This window comes from Camelina sativa, chromosome 5 (genome assembly GCF_000633955.1).
Source record: "Camelina sativa cultivar DH55 chromosome 5, Cs, whole genome shotgun sequence".
In the NCBI taxonomy this organism is placed as follows: Eukaryota; Viridiplantae; Streptophyta; class Magnoliopsida; order Brassicales; family Brassicaceae; genus Camelina; species Camelina sativa.
In genome coordinates, this window is record NC_025689.1 from 9,327,504 (window position 1) to 9,348,230 (window position 20,727).

The 20,727-nt window shown below is 34.6% G+C and overlaps 2 protein-coding genes across 2 annotated transcripts; both read left to right on the forward strand.

The window, feature by feature from the left end:
• Positions 1,249–2,186, forward strand: LOC104786312 (glycine-rich protein 23-like). The gene has a single exon (XM_010511686.2). It carries the CDS (start codon positions 1,282–1,284, stop codon positions 1,981–1,983), a length of 702 nt encoding a protein of 233 aa, XP_010509988.1. The 5' UTR covers positions 1,249–1,281; the 3' UTR covers positions 1,984–2,186.
• Positions 17,295–20,053, forward strand: LOC104786313 (receptor-like protein 12). The gene has a single exon (XM_010511687.2). The coding sequence runs from the start codon at positions 17,317–17,319 to the stop codon at positions 19,960–19,962; it is 2,646 nt and encodes an 881-aa protein (XP_010509989.1). The 5' UTR covers positions 17,295–17,316; the 3' UTR covers positions 19,963–20,053.

Below are 20,727 nucleotides of genomic sequence, written 5' to 3' on the forward strand. Positions count from 1 at the left end.
GTGTTTTAAAGTCTTCAAGGCATTTCTTAAATTTCTTCCAAACCAAAATTTCCTTTTAATCTTGTTCAGTTTGTTTGTTTTTCTAGTCAGTAAAACTTGAGTTTAGATTTTTTAGTCCCAGCTAATTTTCTAGCAGCCAAAACAAACCAAATTTAAAACAAAAGTCTACATTCACAGGCTCACAGCTCAAACCAATCATCAACCTCAAACTTTATCTTTTCTAAAAATGTGTGGATGATGCATGTAATGTATAAGCCTATCTGTTTTTCTATCTTTGTTAGTTTGGAGATTGAAAGGTTTATTAATACTATGTGTTTGGTTTGAACCATTTAATGGCACAATAAATGAGATCACTTCCTTTTCTCACTTAATGTGATCACATTTTTAGGGTTTGAATAATGCAAAATAGCCCTTATATTATTAATTCATGGCTTTATAGTAGAGCATGTCCTTCAACTATGTAAAAGGAAACTACAGTTGCCACGATTATCATTTTTTGTTTTTTTTGATAACGACACAATTTATTCATTTAGTGGTGGTACGTCTATTTTAAATACACGAAAAAGAAGTTACATTATATATTTTTTTTCTCTCTTTTTGCTACAAATCCATGAAAAGTATATTTATGAGGGATCTTATACATATTATACGATGAACTATATATTAGTCAGAACATGAAGTTATAAAGAACACATGAACCAGTTAATAAACAATGTATATTCTTCAACTTCAGGTTTTACCACCCCCAACAACTTTCTTTTTAATCGAAACTGTGATATACGTACCAATTCACTTATGTGCACATATATAGTCACATATATATAATTTATTTCTTCAATATTTCAAATGAAATTGATTTCATTTCTTTGTTGTTGTACATGTTGGATGAGATCAACTGGGCAGTTGGCAGACATAAATAAACTGTCCAATGACAGGTTGGACCTCATTTAATTTAGTGTACTCAACCAATTATTTTCTCTTTTTATTCACAGGTTGAACCGTCCGGTTCAATAGATGCCGGTTTCCCACTTTTCCTCACGGTTATACTTAAACCAAGCGTTTCAACTCTGAATGTTTATTGACACTAGTCCACATTTCACAACATTCGTTAAGATGAAATCTTTAAATAGTTACATATGCACAATTTGTCAATTTTAAAAGTAGCATATATATATATATATATATATATATATATATATATGTATTATGGAGAGAAACGACTAACGAAACTAGAGAATTGATAAGAAACTTACAAAATAAAAGAAGCAAAACCGGTTAAGTATGTACGCACTCACGAGTGGACGATATGTCTATAAATACAAGCAAAGCCTAAGCTTCACTGACACAACTGTCTTCTCTCTTACATATTCACCATATAAAACTCGTTGGAATAAACTATTCTTAATTATGGGTTTAACTTCCCGTAAGGCGTGTGTGTTTATCTTTGTACTCGCTCTTGTTGCCGAATTTGCGTTCGGACATGTTGAGGTTAACGAAGACAAACACTTTTTCCACAAACCTCGCCCATTCCTACACAAACCTCGTCCATTCTTCCACAAACATGGCATTTACAAGAAGGGTTATGGTAAAGGTTTGGGCGGCGGAGGCGGTCTAGGGGGCGGAGGCGGTCTAGGAGGTGGAGGCGGTCTAGGGGGCGGAGGTGGTCTAGGAGGCGGAGGCGGTCTAGGGGGCGGAGGCGGTGGTGGTTTGGGTGGAGGAGGCGGTCTAGGCGGTGGAGGCGGTCTAGGCGGAGGTGGCGGTGGTGGTTTGGGAGGAGGAGGAGGATATGGCGGTGGTGCTGGAGGAGGATACGGTGGTGGTGCTGGAGGAGGACTTGGAGGCGGTGGTGGTGCTGGAGGAGGAGGAGGATTTGGTGGTGGTGGCGGAGGAGGATTCGGCGGTGGAGCCGGTGGTGGATTTGGTAAAGGCATTGGCGGTGGGGGAGGACTTGGAGGAGGTTATGGTGGTGGTGGCCATCACTGATGAGGCTCATGCTCATGCTCATGCATTCGTACGTTGTTATATTATTTAATTAAATGAAGAATGATAATTAATTATTACAAAATAAAATGATACATTAGCAATTGTGTATGTCGTTCTTTTTATTTTGAGTCTCATTGTATGCTGATTCCGTATGTTCTCCTTTGGTTGGTTAATAAAATGGTTAAAGCCAGATTACAAGGATACTCAAGTAGTCTTTTTCAAAAAAAAAAAAAAAGGATATTCAAGTAGTAGAAAGAAAGGGTAAACGATTTATTACTCTAGCTAGATTAACTATAACTTAGACTCATTCTAACTTCTTCAATTTTTATGTGATACAAAAGTTTGCTGTCTGTCTCAAAGTTTTGCAATTGTATCAACCGCTCAGTTATTAAGTGATTGTTTTATGTTTACTCTCATCTTTCCAATACAAATCTTAGAGCATGGGCATTGGTTGGGACAAAAATTTGGTCCTTCAAATATTTTAATCTAATTTTCAGAGTTTCTTAATTTTGGTATGAGCATTTGTGTCCCTCACAATTGGTCCCCTAAAAAAAAAATATTATTTTTTATTTTAAAAATTAATTATGTAAATTAAGAAGTAAAATAATATTAAAGTTTTAATTCAAATAAAACATATAACATTAACATTAAAAATATAAGAAAATTACAAAGTTACAAAAACTTGGAAAAAAACAGAACATATAATTAAAACATTGAAAATAAAAACATAAACCATACAAACATCATAAGTTAAAACAAACATTTTATTCTCTGCATAGAATTTTTTTGATTAATCTTCATTATGTGGAAGATGTCCAAAGTTTGTCCAAATATGCTCAATCAAATCTTTTTTTAACTGGTCATGAACTTGTTTATCCCGCATATGTGTTCGACGAGTAATCGTACTGCTCATATTTGAACCCAAACTGGCGGCACCGACGGTATATGTTTGATCCACATCTTCTCCGTGCTGAAATTCAGAAACAATGTTTAATCACAATTTATGACAACAAATATCAACTACAATAAATAGAAAAGATGTTTTTAGACAACAGTCCTAGACTTCAACAAGAGTTTTAAGAATCGAGTTTAGTTATATATGAACGTTGAGAGTAGCTTTAGTTTTAGTTAGCTTTATATAGATAGCTTTAGTTACATAAATTAATGCAAATGGAAGATACATTGTCCATGTATCTTCCATTATCTTTAGTTACATAAATATTGATGTCTAGGTAGCTTTAGCTACATCGCATTTGCATTAATACTTTAGTTTAAACAGAGATCATCATCCAATAACTTTCGTATACTTATAAACTGACTTCAATCAAATACTATGAACTAGTATTTACGACCTAGACAACAACACTAGTCTACCAAATCAATAAAGGAGACCACTACAAACCACAAGTATACAACAAACAACAAGAAATTGACATTTTTGATGCTAATGGAATCGATTACTTACCTTTCACTGGCTGATTGTTGCTACTTGTTCTGTGATTTCTCCTTATGTGAGGCTTTCATGAGGTGACGCTGAAAAACTCATAAACAACAAACAACTACAATGTTAAACTCGCTTTAACATACAAGCATACGGATAGCAGATAAACCTATAGTAATAAGTTCAATTTGGTTGCCTTACCATGTAGGGATTGAGATTGACTAACGGTTGCTATCCATTTCGAAATCCGACCATATGCCAAAACTTTATCCTTTGAAATCTGCATCCCCAAAAAAAATTCTTACAATTGGAACCAAGTTTATGAAAGTCAATAAATCAGAAACTAAAAGGAGAGAGATAATAAATCGAAACCCTGAATCGAACCCCAATAAACTAAATCGAAACCCTAAAAACTAAATCGAATCCCTAAATCGAAATCCAAAACATAATATGAAACCCTAAATCGAAATTAAAATCAGAGGGAAAGTGGTACATAAGCACAGATACTCAACAATCGAATCATAACTCAGAGACAAATCGATCGAATCACATAAACAAATCCCTTAAAACCCAAAAAAGATAATACATCAAAAAAACTATAAAATCTACCATCGGAAATGAAGCACGAACAAGACCTCTTTCTATTGCAACCGGGGAGAGCAAATTAACGGCAAATTTCCCTATGCTTCAGGCAAGTTTCAAGGAAAACATCCTTCAGAATCAAATCGCCGTCGAGAGAGAGAGAGGATAAAGAAAGAGAGACGGAGATAAACAAAATGAGTCGAACCCTCGATTTTTTGGTTTACCCCACAAAAAAAAATAGCAAATAAGACAACGCCACGTGTTATAGAGGACGGACGAATTTACGTCCCATATGTAGATACATTTCTTTGTAATTAATATGATTTCGATTTAAATTTTGCATTTTTATTATGTGGGACGGCACGAAGATACGCTAATGCACTTGGTCTTATATGTACTTTGAAGAGACTTGTCAATAAAATGAGGGAGGTTGTTATATATTTTAGGTAATATTACTAGAATGTATAAAAAAAGATTTTATTACTAGAATATTTCGGGTATTTTCAAAATACCCAGCTTACCCTTGTTTTATGTTACCGGAAAAACATAATTACAAAAATGCTATTGCCATGTCAGACGCCACATCAGAAATCGCTGACGTGTATTAAATAACTCAGCCGTAACGCGTTAAAGAGGTAATGACGGCTGAGTTATATGTATGTTGCGGCTGAATGAAGAAAAAAAAATTGAGTTTTTCCGTAAAATACTATGTCATATGAATCGACGAGACCTTTCGTCTTCCGTAAAAAGTATAACTCAGCCGTTAAGTTTTTTTTTCGGGTTGTGACGTGGAAAATTGAAAATGATGTGTATTTTAATTTGCTAAAGTGTATATATATATTTTTTAATCAAAATCGAAAAACTAAACCCAAGGAGTAAATTGTAATTACACCCAGATCACTAAACATTTGAGCAATTTTTAGAAGATTGTTAGATATGAGGAATAAACTAACATTTGGATAACATTTGAGTAATTCTTTCATAAAAGGATCTTACAAGACTTGTTAAATTTTATATATACTTACTTTTTTTTTCTTTTGAAATTTTTTTTATATATACTTACTTACGACTATCAATCATATATATATATATATATATATATATATATATATATATATATAAATTTGGTGTTTTTAATTTTATTTGATCCAATCCAAAGTTTAAAACGCATTACATATGTATGTAAAGTTAGTTCAATAATGTATATTCTACATCATGACTTGAATGTCATTATAAGACATAATTTTTGTAAATTTAGTTTTTTAAAAGCAAGTTATTATATTATGAGTAATTTAATATATGTTATACTTTTTGTTTTAATATACTTGGTTTCTTGAAATCTTTTCATATTATAGTGACATATTATTGACCATTGCTATAACAAATCAAATTAGAGCGTTTATAGTTTATATCTTTTTGATATATTAAATGTTTATAATATTCTTCAAAATATCAAGTTTCAATATTTTAAAAATATTTTAACATAAATTATTTAGAGTTTAATATTTTATTTAAAATTATAAAATTCAACAAAAAATATGAAATTGAATTTAAATATTCAAATTTTGGTCCGTTACTTAGCAAATTTTTTAATTCAATAGATATTGTTTTTAAAGAATTATATTACTAAACCTTAAATATTTTATAGATTGAACAATTTATATTTGTTTTTAAAAATTTAACTTATGATATATCCCGAAATAAAACTATTTTTAATTATAATAAATAATATGATCATTTATTTATTTCACAAAATAGACTTATTTATAAAGATGAGAGGTGAAGTATAATGATAATTAACAAATTAATATGGTAAGTTAGATATCAAAGGATTTTATTTGATGAATAATTAGTAAAGGAAATTAATATGGTAAGTTTGATGATTTCAAATGATTCTTTGGGATATACTTAAGGTACTCATATATTGACCAATTAATATATAATCATTTTTTGTAACCAACTTATATTTAATCTATAACATATTTTGTAACCAACCTATAAATATTATAGTCTACAAAAAAAGTTGTGTATTTCTGTAATATTATATAGGGAATCTTCTGGGCTCATTCGTTGCTCTCGATCGAAATAAGGCTGTCTCCAACCATTGCACTAAAATTTATACCATACTTAGGGTAACTTTAGCATCAAATATTCTCTTTTTTTTTCTCAACCACAACACCAAATATCACACTATAAAACAATATTTTTATTATGATATTATTATATAAATAATTTATTATAGAGAATTTGTTAGAAATATCCCTTTTGGGATACCATTTTTCAGAAACACATTTTTTGAATATTTTCATTTTTACCATCTTTTACACAATTACAAAATTAATTTTTAGAATTTTCCTTTTTAGGTTAGGATTCTCTATTTGACATTTAGGATATAGTTTTGAGAGAAATGCCCTAAAATGCCACTCAAATAGTTTTTTTTTCCTGAAATACCACATTCCTTATTTTTCCATCAATACCATTCATTAATAAACACAATGACTCTTTTACCCTTGCATTTTATAAACCCAAATTGTGTTAAGATTTTATAAACTCCAATTATTTTCTTCGACGAGATACGATGGCACCAACTTTTCCGACGAGATCTTCCGATAACGATTAGCTCTGTCGTTGTGTTCCATCATTTCCGGCGATATCTGTCAACTTTGTCTAGCTCTGATGTTAGTTTAGAGATCGATCTTGCTTAATTTGGTATTGGTTCCTCTCGATTCGCAAGTTCAATTTGGTAGTGGTTCCTCTCGATTCATATTGAGATCTAGCCTCAATCGCAAGGTGATCTCTAACCTGATTAGTGACTATGATTGAGTTATACTCTGTTTGTGGGGAGTGGAAACAAAACGATAGAGGAGTATGAGATTTTACAATTGATTCTAAAAAAGGAGGATCTCTTAGTGAAGTAGATGAGAATATCACATATAAGATTTTAGCTGAGATGGTAATTGAAGATTTTGGACTTGATTGTTTAGTGAATAATATCAAACTTAGCTGTAGGCTTTCTTCAAGGATGAATTTGATGGTAGAAGATTCTCCACCAATGTATTTGCGAAATGATTGTCAAGTACAGACGTATTTCAGGAAGTTTCAAGATGACCCTGAGTTGAATCGTTTATGTGTAACTGTGAGTGAATACACTGTAGTTTTCTTACTGCATTAGTATGTCTTTCTTATGTTTGATGTTTTTTTTTTGTTTTTTTATGTAAGCTGCCTATTGATTCTGGGAATGTTGAAAGTAATACTCTGTCAGCTACTTTAGAGAACAACCGATACATTCAAGGTTTTCAGTTTTCAAATAGTGATATATCTGTTGCATCAGTTCGTTATCTAACCAAGGTAAACTTGGCTCTACTTTTTCACTCAAAAAACAATATCTTACAAATCATAGAATACATATGTGCTTTTTGTAATAGGTGCTTGCTGTGAAGAATAGAGTCATATATATTAGAATCTTTCTTTGTGCATTAAGAAGGATATGGTGAAATGAAGTCTGATATCTATATGTTAGGAAAGTCATCCTAAAGTCTTTATCAGATATTCCATAATTGTTACATTTTATATGTAGGAGTTTCATGAACCAAGTGGAAGTGGCGCCACAGTTTCTGAATCACATACTGATACATGTTCAACTGCTGAAAAAGTGATTTATGATGGTATTCCTAGAGGTTTTTCACATCACACTCAAGCGACTGATTATATACATGAGGGAAAATATTTCAAAAACAAAGCAGAGTTGATGATGAAGATGCGGCTGTTTGCAGTTGAGTTCAAGTTTGAGTTCAGATCTTTGTGGTCATACATAACGAGATTGATATTGGGTTGTGTCGATCCTAGTTGCAACTGGAAGATGCGTGCAACGAAGCTCAAGTCATCTGATTTCTTTCTAGTGATTAATTATATGGGAGAACAAAATTGTGATACAACGTACAGGAATGCGAACCATAGGCAAGCCACTGCAAAACTCCTTGGTTCTTTTATTTGCAGTCATTTTGCAGAAAAGAAGGCTGGACTCAAGCCAAAACAGATAATTGAGAGAGTTAGATTAGATCATGGTGTTCATATAAAATACAAAAAAGCTTGGAGAGCAAAAGAGGCAGCTCAGATTTTGGTTAGAGGAACTCCTGAGGACAGTTACCACAACATAGCAAAATGGTTGTTCATGGTTAAGGAAAGAAATCCAGGATCATTTGTTTATCTTGAGATGGATTATGGTACTAAATTCAAATATGTGTTCATTGCATTTGGTGCATCGATAAGAGGTTTTGATTTGCTGAGAAGAGTGATTGCAGTAGATGGTACCTTCTTGAAGGAGAAATTTATTAGTAGCTACAACACAAGATGGAGATCATCACCTATACCCGATAGGCTTTGCTATTGTTGATTCAGAAAATGATAAATCTTGGAATTGGTTTTTTAGGTGTCTTCGTACTATCATACCTAATGCCCTAGATTAGGTGTTTGTCTCTGATCGTGCATCGTCCATTGCAAAAGCACTTACAGAGTTGTATCCAACATCACATCATGGAATCTGCAAATACCACCTTGGAAACAACATCAAAGTAAGTTTCAAAGGTCAATCATATTTGTCACTTGTTGAATCTGCAGCCATTGCTTATAATCGTGAAGAGTTTGCTAAAATATTCATCCAGATTCAAGATGCAAATCCTAAGTTGGCTGAGTATTTACAAAAGACTGATTTCAGAAAGTGGGCTCGTTCCTATTCTCCTTCAAATCGTTACAATATTATGACAACAAACATTGCTGAGTCATTTAATTCGATGTTGAAAGAACCACGAGAGTTGCCAGTTCTTTCTCTTCTTGAGACAATCAAGTTAACTTTGACTTCGTGGTTTCATGAGAGACGTGAAAAGGCTGCTAAACATGACAAGCTTGTCACACCGCAAGTAGTGAAGAAGTTGGTATCAAGGTTCTCAGATGCAATGAAACTTGACGTTTTCCAAGTTGATGAAGACGAGTTTGAGGTGAAGGACAACATTAACAAGTTTATTGTTCACTTGAAAAACATGCATTGCAGTTGCTGTGTTTTTGACATCGACAAAATTCCGTGCATTCACGCCATTGCTGCTGCGAAGCGTTCAAATAGGGATGAAAATAAGTTTGTTCATGTTTGCTACTTGACTGAGACATGGGCTAATGTATATGCTGAAAGCATACACCCGAATGGAGATATAAAAGATTGGATTTTCCTTGATTCTATAGAAGAATTCTTTTGTGCACCTCCATTTAGTAAGCCAAACAGTGGGAGACCACCAAAAAAAAGAAAGCGATCTGTTGGAGAATTTGGGGTGCCAGGTTCAAAGTCTCAGAGTCACAAGTGCAGTAGATGTGGCACAGCAGGACACAATAAGAGTACATGCCGACTTCCCATATGATTATCGGTTAGTGATACCTTTCATACAACAAAGCTATATGTTGAATCTGTGACATTTTTGGTAGGTGTTGTAGAGGATGACACAACAAAGATGATGTGTTTCATACTTTACGATAATCTATTCTTTAATTTGAATTTATAGTTTTCATTTGATACAGTAGCCATTCTGTTATGTGAAACATTAAGACCACATATTTTTATACTGTAAAGGAATGTCATCCTGAATTTTAAAAAAATCCTTCCTAAATATAATTAAGTTTTTTAGCAGATACAATTTGTGTTACCTTTATGTTGTTATTTATGAAAGCTTTCAGTTTCTTAAACACACATTGTTGTTTTTGTGTATTTTTATAGGTTGGGAATGCATTTCTGCATCATTATTTCTTAAATTACATACCTTTATACTATTAGGGAATGCTATCCTAAATAACAAAATAGCCTTCCTAAAATAAATAGCCTATATATTTCATGATATATTTTAAAGTTTATAACCTATTCCCGAATAACAGGCTTTGGCCTACTGGTTACTCTCCCACTTGTAAATTCACTATGTCGCATGTTTGAACCACCTGGATGCGCATTTGAGGAATGCCATCCTTATTTTTTGTAACCCCTTCCTAAATCCCATAACTGATATGTCACCATATATATTAAAGTTTATAACCAATTTTCGAATAACAGGCTTTGGCCTACTGGTTACTCTCCCACTTATAAATTCACGATGTCGCATGTTCGAACCACTTGGATGCGCATTTGAGGAATGCCATCCTTATTTTTTGTAACCCCTTCCTAAATGACATCTTAAATGTTTGACCATATATATTAAACGTTATTATTAATTTCCGAATAACAGGCATAGGCCTACTGGTTACTCTTACACTTGTAAATTCAAGATGTTGAGGGTTCGAACCCCCTTGATGCTCATTTGAGAAATGAAATCCTTATTTTTTAAAATCCCTCCCTAAATATTTCACGATATATATTAAAGTGTATACATAATTCTCGAATAACAGGCTTTGGCCTATTGGTTACCCTCCCACTTGTAAATCCTCGACTTCGAAGGTTTGAACCCCCGGGATGCGCATTTGAGGAATGCCATCCTTTTTTTTTCTAATCCTTTCCTAAATATTTCACTATATATATTAAAATTTATAACGTATTCCCGAATAACAGGCTTTGGCCTACTGGTTACTCTCCCACTTGTAAATTCACGATGTCGAGGGTTCGAACCACCTGGATGCGCATTTGAGGAATGTAATCCTGTTTTTTTTTCAGATTCCTTTCTAAATGTCATCCTAAATGTTTAACCATATATATTAAAGGTTATTATTTATTCCTGAATAACAGGCTTTGGCCTACTGGTTACCCTCCCACTTGTAAATCCTCGACTTTGAATGTTCGAACCCTCTGGATGCGTATTTGAGGAATGCCATCCTTATTTTTTTTTTTGAGGAAAGCCATCCTGATTTTCTCTAAACCCTTCCTAAATAACTTTCATTCTTTCCCTAATCTGTACAAATACCATCCAAAATAAGACAAGTTTCACAAAACACACCATTTACTAAGTATCTTGAACATTTAAATCATAATCCCAAAACACACAACATATGATTCCAATAAATCCATTGTAAATTTATAAATCCAAAGAAAAGTCTACCATCTGAAAACAAAAATCAACCTCTAAACATCTCAATCTTCTTAAGTATGATATCATGATAGATATCAAAGCATAAATTGGCTCTTATATCTTCTGAAACCTCTTCTTGAAGCTTACTCATCATCTCTTCTACGCCCATTGAGTGACATCCACCATTTTAAGAATGAACAATCCACAGTTTGCATTACTCTTAATGCGACGAAAGAACTTTTTAGGGCACAAGACTTTAAATGGAGATAGATAAACTGTTCCTCTGTTTCTTTCAGTGCCTAAGAGATAAGGTATCATCTCTGCAATACACACAAATAGTTATCAGAAATATATCATAAGCATAAGATACATATCATAATGAAATAAGTTCTTACCTGCAATTGGCATAACATGAATTTTCACCAAGTCACCTTTACTCTCATGAGTTCGATAATAAAAAACAATAATCTTCCTGGACTTGAAGCTTATTTCCATACCAATGAACTGTTTGTATGTAGAGTTATAGGCAATACCATAAACTCCCTCGAGATCCTGCCACTTCTCAGTAGGAAGACAAACCGAAGGCAACTTCCCACTCACAATATCAGTGACTTCTTTTGGAAACACATGTTGTGATTTAAAGTTATCCTCCTTGAAACTGAAGTATCCAGCTTTCAATTTTGAAAAGAAGTCTGGCCTCACAAAGGTTGATTTCAGAAGTCTCTTGTTGTGAAAATAAATGGGATCCTTGTTTCTTATCAACCAAAGTAATCCCAAAGCTGCATCAATATGCTACATTTAAAAGAAGAAAAAGACTTTTAGTGTATTAGGAGAAATAGACACGATAATATATGATAATCTGACATTCAGGATAGGATTCATGAGTCTAGCCAACACAAAAGAAACCAAAACAAAATTTGTGAGCAGTACCGTTTCTTGCAATTTCTTCTCTGGTCTTTCCAACAAATGTATCCAATGTGAGGTTAATGGTTCTGTATCCGTTATTACCATGAAATTATCAAAAAACATTCTCTTATACTTGGATAAAAACTTACTTTTTAAAGTTGACGAGAATTGTTAAAACATCACACTAACCCTGTTCTGATATTTGAGCTCTTCCAAGAATTCATTTCTTCAATGTCATTGAAAGATTGAGACAGGAAAGGGTTGAATATTGGATGAATAGTAGATGTGGCAGGGTTTCTTGGTGCTTTATATGGAGTAATGGTTGAAAATGATGGAGTTGTGAGCCGATTGCTTCGCCTTGGAACATGCTTCTCACCATCACCATCATCTTTTTGCTTCTTACCATCACCAACAACTCTTTGCTTCTTTCTTGGAATAACAATTTTATCTTTCTTATCCAGCTTTCTCTTTTTTTTCTTCTGAAATAAAGATGTAACAAAGAAACGTGTTTATGAATGTCTTCTTTGTACTTTTTACAAACATCAGCAATGATATATACAAAACAAACAAGAACTGAATTAAATTGACATACCTCAGGTGAACTAAAACATTTAGATCGAATGATGGTCCCTCGTCTTGTGGATTCTGTTTGTATTCTTTTTCATCATCACCATCATTTGGGCTCACTCCATCTGGTACATGATCTTCTTCTTTATCAAGACCATCATTTAGATTCTCAGCTTCATCCGCATGATGACTTTGATTGTCATCTTCTTTGTCATCACCTTCCTGAGGAAGGTTCTCTTCATCATCACCTTCCCGAGGAAGGTTCTCCTCATCACCCTACAAGCAAAACACGTTTTAGAACCTTTTTTAGCTTAAGAAGACTTTCCTACAAAATTAAATCACAGGAAAAAGTTGTATAATAAATCTTACATCAATAGCTGAATCGAGCTTCTGGGTCATCTCCTCAGTTTGGGTCATCTCCTCAGTGACGGTATTGAGCTTTTCGGTTAACTCCTCCGTTTGGGTTAACTCCTCCTTTTGGTTTTCCCTTGGAGTAAAGAACTGGATATGAATTATTTCACTTGTCAATATAATGTGTTAAAATATTTTTAAAATTTTTTAAAAATCATTTCATTTACCTCAGTAGTTAAAACTTCTGGATTTGGTTCACTTTCATTCTCTCTATCGAAGAACCGAATTTGTTCTTTTCCAAAAAATTCTTCGTTCTTTGATTTGTCCATCAAAACACTGATTCCGTTTTCAAGAATTGCCTTCACTCTTCCTTTGCTCCATTTGTTCTCATACCTAATTTCAACTTCTTGCAGCAATTGTATCTGAAAAAAACATTATAAGATTTTAATACATTGATTAAGAATACTTTCCCTATCATTCAAAATACAAGTACCAAACCAATTCTTACCTCCTTAGGAATCTGAGTCTCAGAAGTCAGAGCCACATGCACTGTCTTTTGTTCAGTGGTAGACCTGTTAGATGGTCGGATCCCATCATGACTGCAAATACAAATCGTCTTGCATGAGACTCGTCTTGCAAATATAAATCGTTTTTAGGAAGCTTTAGTGCATAATTAAGAATACTTTCCCTAACATTAAAAATACAAATAAGAAACAAATTTTACCTCCTTAGGAATCTGAGTCTCAGTTGTATATTGTTCAGTGGGAGATTTGTTAGTCGGACGGATCCCATCGCCACTCTGCAAATACAAATGGTTTTTAGGAAGCATTAGTACACAATTAAGACTACTTTCCCTAAAATTTAATTTACAAGTAAGAAACCAATTCTTTACCTCTATAGGAATCTGAGAGTCAGAAACCTGAGAGTCAGAAACCTGAGTCACATGCTCTGTATTTTGTTCAGTGCATGGAGAATTGGGGGATGGAGGGTTTTAAATTGGAGAACTGGGGGATGGAGGGTTTGAAATTGGAGAACTGGGAAATGGAGGCATTCCACTATCTTGGTGTAGATCCTACAACACAAAATGAAAACGATTAGAAGTTACATGCATGAAAAAATTTTCTTAAAGAGAAAATTTGTTTTACCTGATCGTCTATATTTGTAGGTTTATATCTTCCCAGACTCTCCTCTATTTTTGATAACCGGCAATTGATATCTTTGAATCCATCTGTAACAATGTTGTACAGTTTGTCTAATTTCTCCATTAGTGACTCTCCAGAAGAGGATGGTTTTAGTGTCTCCTTGTTACGGAACTGGTAAGATTTGATAGCAATATCTTCCATCACTGCACCAACATGCAATGCTTTTTTTTTCCCAGTCTTCAATTGTCAATTTGTATGCCTTGTTCACTACTTCTGTTAACATACTCAAATCTTGATCAGGAGTGTCTTCCAAGAAGACTGTATCTTCTGCATCATCAGGTATCGATGGTAATATGGGAATAACATTGAGCTGCACACAAAAAATTTCTGTTTAGTTAGACAGTCCTAAATTACTATTAGTCCTTCTTAAAATTAAAGAGAATATAACTTACATGGTTTGATGCTTCAATATTCTCCACTTGAGCAATCGATGGATTAATTGTATGTGTGTATTTTTCACACAAGTATGCTGTTGGTCGCTCAATTACACTCAATGTGCTGAAAGAAGACTTTAACATAGGTACAGACTGAAGGATCCAAAAGTGCAATGCCAACGGATATCCATGTAAGTAATATTTATTCTTCCTCATATTTAATTCGACATTCTTCTTTACTGATTTAATCAGAAGATTATATGCATCTTTTCCCCACGGATAATTAGCCAAGACATCCAGATGCTGAGCCCTCTTAAGGTTTTTTGCGGGAAGCCTGTTACCTTTGTACCTCTGAAGGAAGATGCATTTTATAAGGATCAACATCGCAAGAGAAAACCTTTCATCAGCTTCCTCTGGATTAGTTTCTTGTAGAATATCCAAAAGATCTTCATATGTGTGAGCATCTTCAGTGTTAGCCCAGTTATAACGACTCTGCCGTTGATCTTCATCACCTCCCCCATTCAGTGCATTTCAATCCACTGACCATATGAAATTCTCTTATTGATAATTTCATAGGTTGTCCTCCAAAATGCATCCATAGTTCATTTTTCTTTGATACCTTTAAACTTCTGCTCAAAAAACAGTGCACCATCTTCCCTGACATCATCGATAACCTTCAAAATTGGTCCTAGGAAGAAATTCTTGATCCTCTCATACTCTGCAACGAGAGGATGCTTTTCACTTTTGTGATGTCATCGTTGTTTGGAAACTGGTTTATCGTCACCTCTGATCTCGGTTCCTCTCCAATGTTGAAACAAAGTTCAGGAAGTTTGATTTCTATAGGGAAAGAATCACCCATATCCTACAACATATAAAAGAAAGAGAAACATATAGTGTCAGGAAATTGATCCTAAATTATATAGATTCTTTCATAAATTTTAAAAACCTAGCATCGCCATTGTACTCAACAAAACGTGAGAAATATCATCCCCTTTGAACTCGCTCTTAGCCATGACTATCATCCCCAAAATTATCATCCCCATTGTACTCAACAAAACTATCATCCACTCAACAAAACTATCATCCACATTGTAACCCACAATTTAGAATATTTTTTTACTAGAAAATCATAAGAATCTACTAAAATTTTCACCCAAATTGTTTAGGTTTTTGTTTCACAGACAATTTTGTCAAATATCACAAACAATCATTTCAAATTACACCAAAATCATAAGAATCTACTAAAATTTTCACCCAAATTGTTTAGGTTTTTGTTTCACACACAATCGTTTCAAATATCACTCACAATCATTTCAAATTACACCAAAATCATAAGAATCTACTAAAATATCACACACTCACACACATAATTGTTTCAAATTTCACAAAATCAAACCGTAAATCACACAATCGAGAATAATGCTTTAAAAAGGATCTGAAGCTTACTTATAAATGGCAATAAACCGATGATAAAGTGTCGCGTGGTGAAGATTGATAAAATAAGAAGATCCGCGGAGACAAGATTCAACAAAAACACTGATTGCAAGGAAAAACAAGGCAAGATCTTGATCTGTATATAGAGGATTTTTTGGTGACTAAGGTGATCTCGATCAAGGTATTCTCGAAATGGCGAGTCGAGGGAAGGTATTACCGAAACGGTGAGATATGCCGGCGATCTAGATCGGCGAGGCGACGAGAGTCTGATGATCAGTTTTTTCGTCTCAAGAGAGAGGAGACACAAACGAGGGTTTGAGAAATGTGAGGGTATTTTTGTCAGATGTTTTAATTAGAAATGTTAGAAATAAAAATTATTGGGCCTTATGATATTTTTGACCCAAAAACTAAAAATGATGGTATCTATGACAATTGCCCTAGTTTTGAGTGAGTAAAAGCATAAAATTTAGTTATTTTATATATAGAAAAATGGTATTTTTAAAAATTGACAAAATAAAAAAGTATTTTTGAAAGTGACATAAAAAAAGATATTTTTGAAAATCCCTCTATATAATATAGTAATTTTAATTATTTTTTATTAGTTAAAGATCGAGATATATAGTCTAGGGTCAATATCAATTGGTAATATATGCTCCACAATTTGTGGAAAGTGGCAGGGTCTTTACAGATGTAACGCTGTATCTTTAAATGTGTTCATCCTCTTATGGAGAATTTTTGATAAAGAAATATGAAAAAATTACATTTATTTTAATATTTATTTTTTCAAATTTTTAGAATATTCTAGGGGTTTATTAAGATTTTATGGTTTTAAAGAGCTACAAAAGTCTTCGATCCACAAGCTGCAAACGTATCCAATGTGTTTGTCGCTATGCTACGTTTACTTCTGTAATTTTGAATATATGTGAAAAGTTTCATACTCATACAATTCCAGTTCCAAGCTATATATACGTAGAAATTTCAATCAGCGTGGAATACTCTTCATGATTTGAGTGGCACGTAGCTGTTTAACAATACTTTTCTTCAAGCCCGAATACAAAGACTTCACATAGCTCTAATTCTAATTCTTCGACAAACGTATCCAATGTGTTTTTGTCGTTATAAATGCTACATTTATTTTTGTAATCTTGAGATTGGAATCTTCACGTAGCTATATATGTCAACGGAATGATTCCAATCCCAAGTTATACGTTAAGAGATTTTTAAGTAACATAGAAATCACTTCACGATTTAAGTGGTTTAACCATTCTTTTGTAATACTATCCGGAATACATAGAGTCATAGACTTCACATAGCTTTAACTTTTTCTTAGTCAAATTGTTGTGCTCCAGTGCAAAAACCAAACCACATATCTGTATTTATACCCATCTTCTCTCTCACATTTCTTAATCCAAAATCATTCTTCTAAAAAATCTTTCATTACAACGATGTCGAAGTTGCTTTTGCATTTTCATTTTCTTTCGCTACTTTTACTCTGTTGCGTCTCCCATGCAAAATTTTATTTCACTGGTATTGTGCCCTGTCGGCCCCACCAGATTCAAGCTTTTACACAGTTCATGAACGAGTTTGACACCCGTGGTTGCAACCACAGTGATCACTTTAATGGAGTCTGGTGCGATAACTCGACGGGTGCCGTCACAGTGCTACAGCTAAGGGACTGTCTCCGTGGAACTCTGAAGCCCAGCAGCAGCCTCTTCGGGTTTCATCAGCTTCGTTACGTTGATCTTTACGAAAATAACTTTACCTCCTCTTCACTCCCTTCCGAGTTTGGAAATCTCAAAAGATTAGAGGGTTTGTTTCTTTCATCTAATGGCTTCCTCGGCCAAGTTCCTTCCTCATTCAGTAACCTAAGCCTGCTTTCTCAATTAGACATTTCCTATAACAAGCTTACTGGTAGTTTCCCACTTGGGCGGAGTCTAAGCAAGCTCGCTGGTTTAGACCTTTCATATAACCACTTCTCCGGAACTCTCAATCCCAACAGTAGTCTCTTTGACTTCTACCACCTACGTTACCTTGACCTCTCTTTCAACAACTTTAGTTCCTCACTCCCTTCCAAATTTGGCAACCTCCACAGATTAGAGTACTTGTTTCTTTCCTCTAATGGGTTTTCTGGTCAAGTTCCTTCCACAATTAGTAACCTGACCCGGTTAACTAACTTGCGGCTTGACCAAAACAAGCTCAATAGTAGTTTTCCGCTTGTACAGAATCTAACCAACCTCTCCGTAATAAACCTTTCAAACAATAATTTTTTTGGAGTCATCCCTTCTTCTCTCCTCACTCTCCCTTTCTTATCATGTCTTATTTTGCGTGGAAACAATCTTGCTGGTTCAGTCGAAGTTTCTAGCTCCCCTACCTCATCTAGGCTTGAGTTCATGTACCTTGGGGTTAACCATTTTGAAGGAAAAATCATAGAGCCTATCTTAAAGCTCACCAATCTTAAGTATCTTGAACTTTCTTTCCTAAACACAAGCTACCCAATAGACTTAAACCTCGTCTCCTCCCTCAAAGCTTTGAGGTATCTTGATTTTTCTGGCAACCTTATACATGCGGACAGTTTAAGTTCAGATTCTTACATCCCGTTGACCCTGGAAATGTTGGCCTTGGCGTACTGCGATATCAAGGAGTTCCCGAGCATCTTAAGGACCCTTAAGAAGTTGGATTATATAGACATATCCAGCAATGGAATGGAAGGGAAAATTCCTGAGTGGTTATGGAGCCTTCCTCGTCTAAGGTCAGTGTCCCTTCGAAATAATTCTTTTACAGGTTTCCAAGGTTTGGCAAAAGGTTTAGTAAATTCATCAGTGAGGTCTTTATTTCTGGATTCAAACAAGTTTGAAGGAGCCTTTCCTAATCTACCACTCTTTATCAAAGTCATCAATGCGGGCAGAAATAATTTTACTGGTGAGATACCTCATTCAATATGCGACAGAAGCTCTCTCACTGCTATTAATCTATCTTATAACAACTTCACTGGTCCCATTCCTCAATGTTTGAGTAATTTGGAACTTGTGTATCTCCGGAACAACAACCTCGAAGGAAGTATCCCCGACGTGTTCCGTGTCGGTGCCTCTCTACGGACACTCGATGTTAGCTATAGTGGATTAACGGGGAAGCTTCCAAGGTCTCTTTTGAATTGCTCATCTCTTATGTTTCTCAGCGTTAGAAACAACAAAATTGAAGACACGTTTCCGTTCTGGCTCAAAGCTTTACCGAATTTGCAAGTCCTTACCCTTCGATCAAACAGATTTTGTGGTGCTATATCTCCTCCTCGTCAAGGCCCTCTCGGGTTTCCTGAGCTGCGGATATTTGAGATATCTGACAATAATTTTACTGGAAGCTTGCCGCCTGATTACTTTGTGAATTGGAAAGCATCATCAAGCCCAATGAATGAGTATGGGGGTTTATATATGGCATACGTGACGTTTTTCTACGATCAAGGCGTCTACGGGTATATGTATATGGATTATATGGATTTACAATACAAAGGTTTACACATGGAGCAAGCGAAGGTTCTCACATCCTTTGCCACCATTGATTTCTCTGGGAACAGACTTGAAGGACAGATTCCTGAATCTATTGGTCTCTTGAAGGCGTTGATTGCGCTCAACTTATCAAACAACGCCTTCACAAGCCATATTCCTCTGTCTTTGGCCAACCTTAAGGAGCTCGAGTCACTAGACTTGTCAAGAAACCAACTCTCGGGGACTATTCCTAATGGACTCGGGAGCCTCTCGTTTTTGGAGTTCATAAATGTGTCTCATAACCAACTCAAGGGTGAAATACCACAAGGAACACAAATCACTGGGCAACCTAAATCCTCCTTTGAAGGGAATGCAGGGCTTTGTGGTCTCCCTCTGGATGAATCTTGCTTCAGCACTAGTGCACCTCCGATGCAACACCATAAGCAAGAAGACAATAAAGAACAAGAAGAAGGAGTGTTGAACTGGAAAGCAGTGGCAATAGGGTACGGGTCTGGAGTGTTGCTTGGATTGGTAATAGCACAAGTCATTGCTTCATACAAGCCGGAGTGGCTCGCCAAGATGTTTTGTCTGAATAAACGCAAAAACCGTTAGGAGTCATCACCACGAGCACAAAGACCTATAATGTACATATGCAAACCCCAACAGCTTGATTAATTCTGGGAAATTAATGGTTCTATTTGAAAGAGTTTGATCACAATTTAAATCTTCCCTCTTAATTAGAACTTTTGTCGTCTATTATGCTTTTAATATTTTCTTGAATAGCTTAAAGAGGCCCGTAGACGACTATGCCATAATAGTCACTAGTCAGCCCACAGAAGACAATACTAAACAAAAAATCCTCGAAACTCCCTTTCCTTACCTTACTCACACGGTAAGTGTGTCGTTTATAACGATCTTTTGTTACCTAAACCACAACGTGATCACTACTTTACCAATACATGGACAAACAAAACAAAATAATGACAGTTCTTCTTCGTAAATCAATCACTATAAGAGCTACGTATACACATATACGTCTCGATCCACAACCTGACAAATGTATGTTACGTATCCAATGTGTTTTTCGTTATGTTAGTTTTATTTCTTTAATTTGAACACATGTGAGGAGCTTTGACCTGATTAATTCCAATTACAAGCTATACGTTAGAAATTTTGAACTAACGTGGATTACACTTCATGACTTGACTCGCAGTTAGCTGTTTAGCATTTTCTTCAAGTCCGATCCAATACAAAGACTTCACTGTCATAGCTCTCTAAGTTCTTCTAAGTCAAGTTCTACTAAAATGCAATACTAAATATCTTTATTTATACCAATCACTTCTCTCTCACTTTTTTAAACCAAAATCTTTTTTCTTA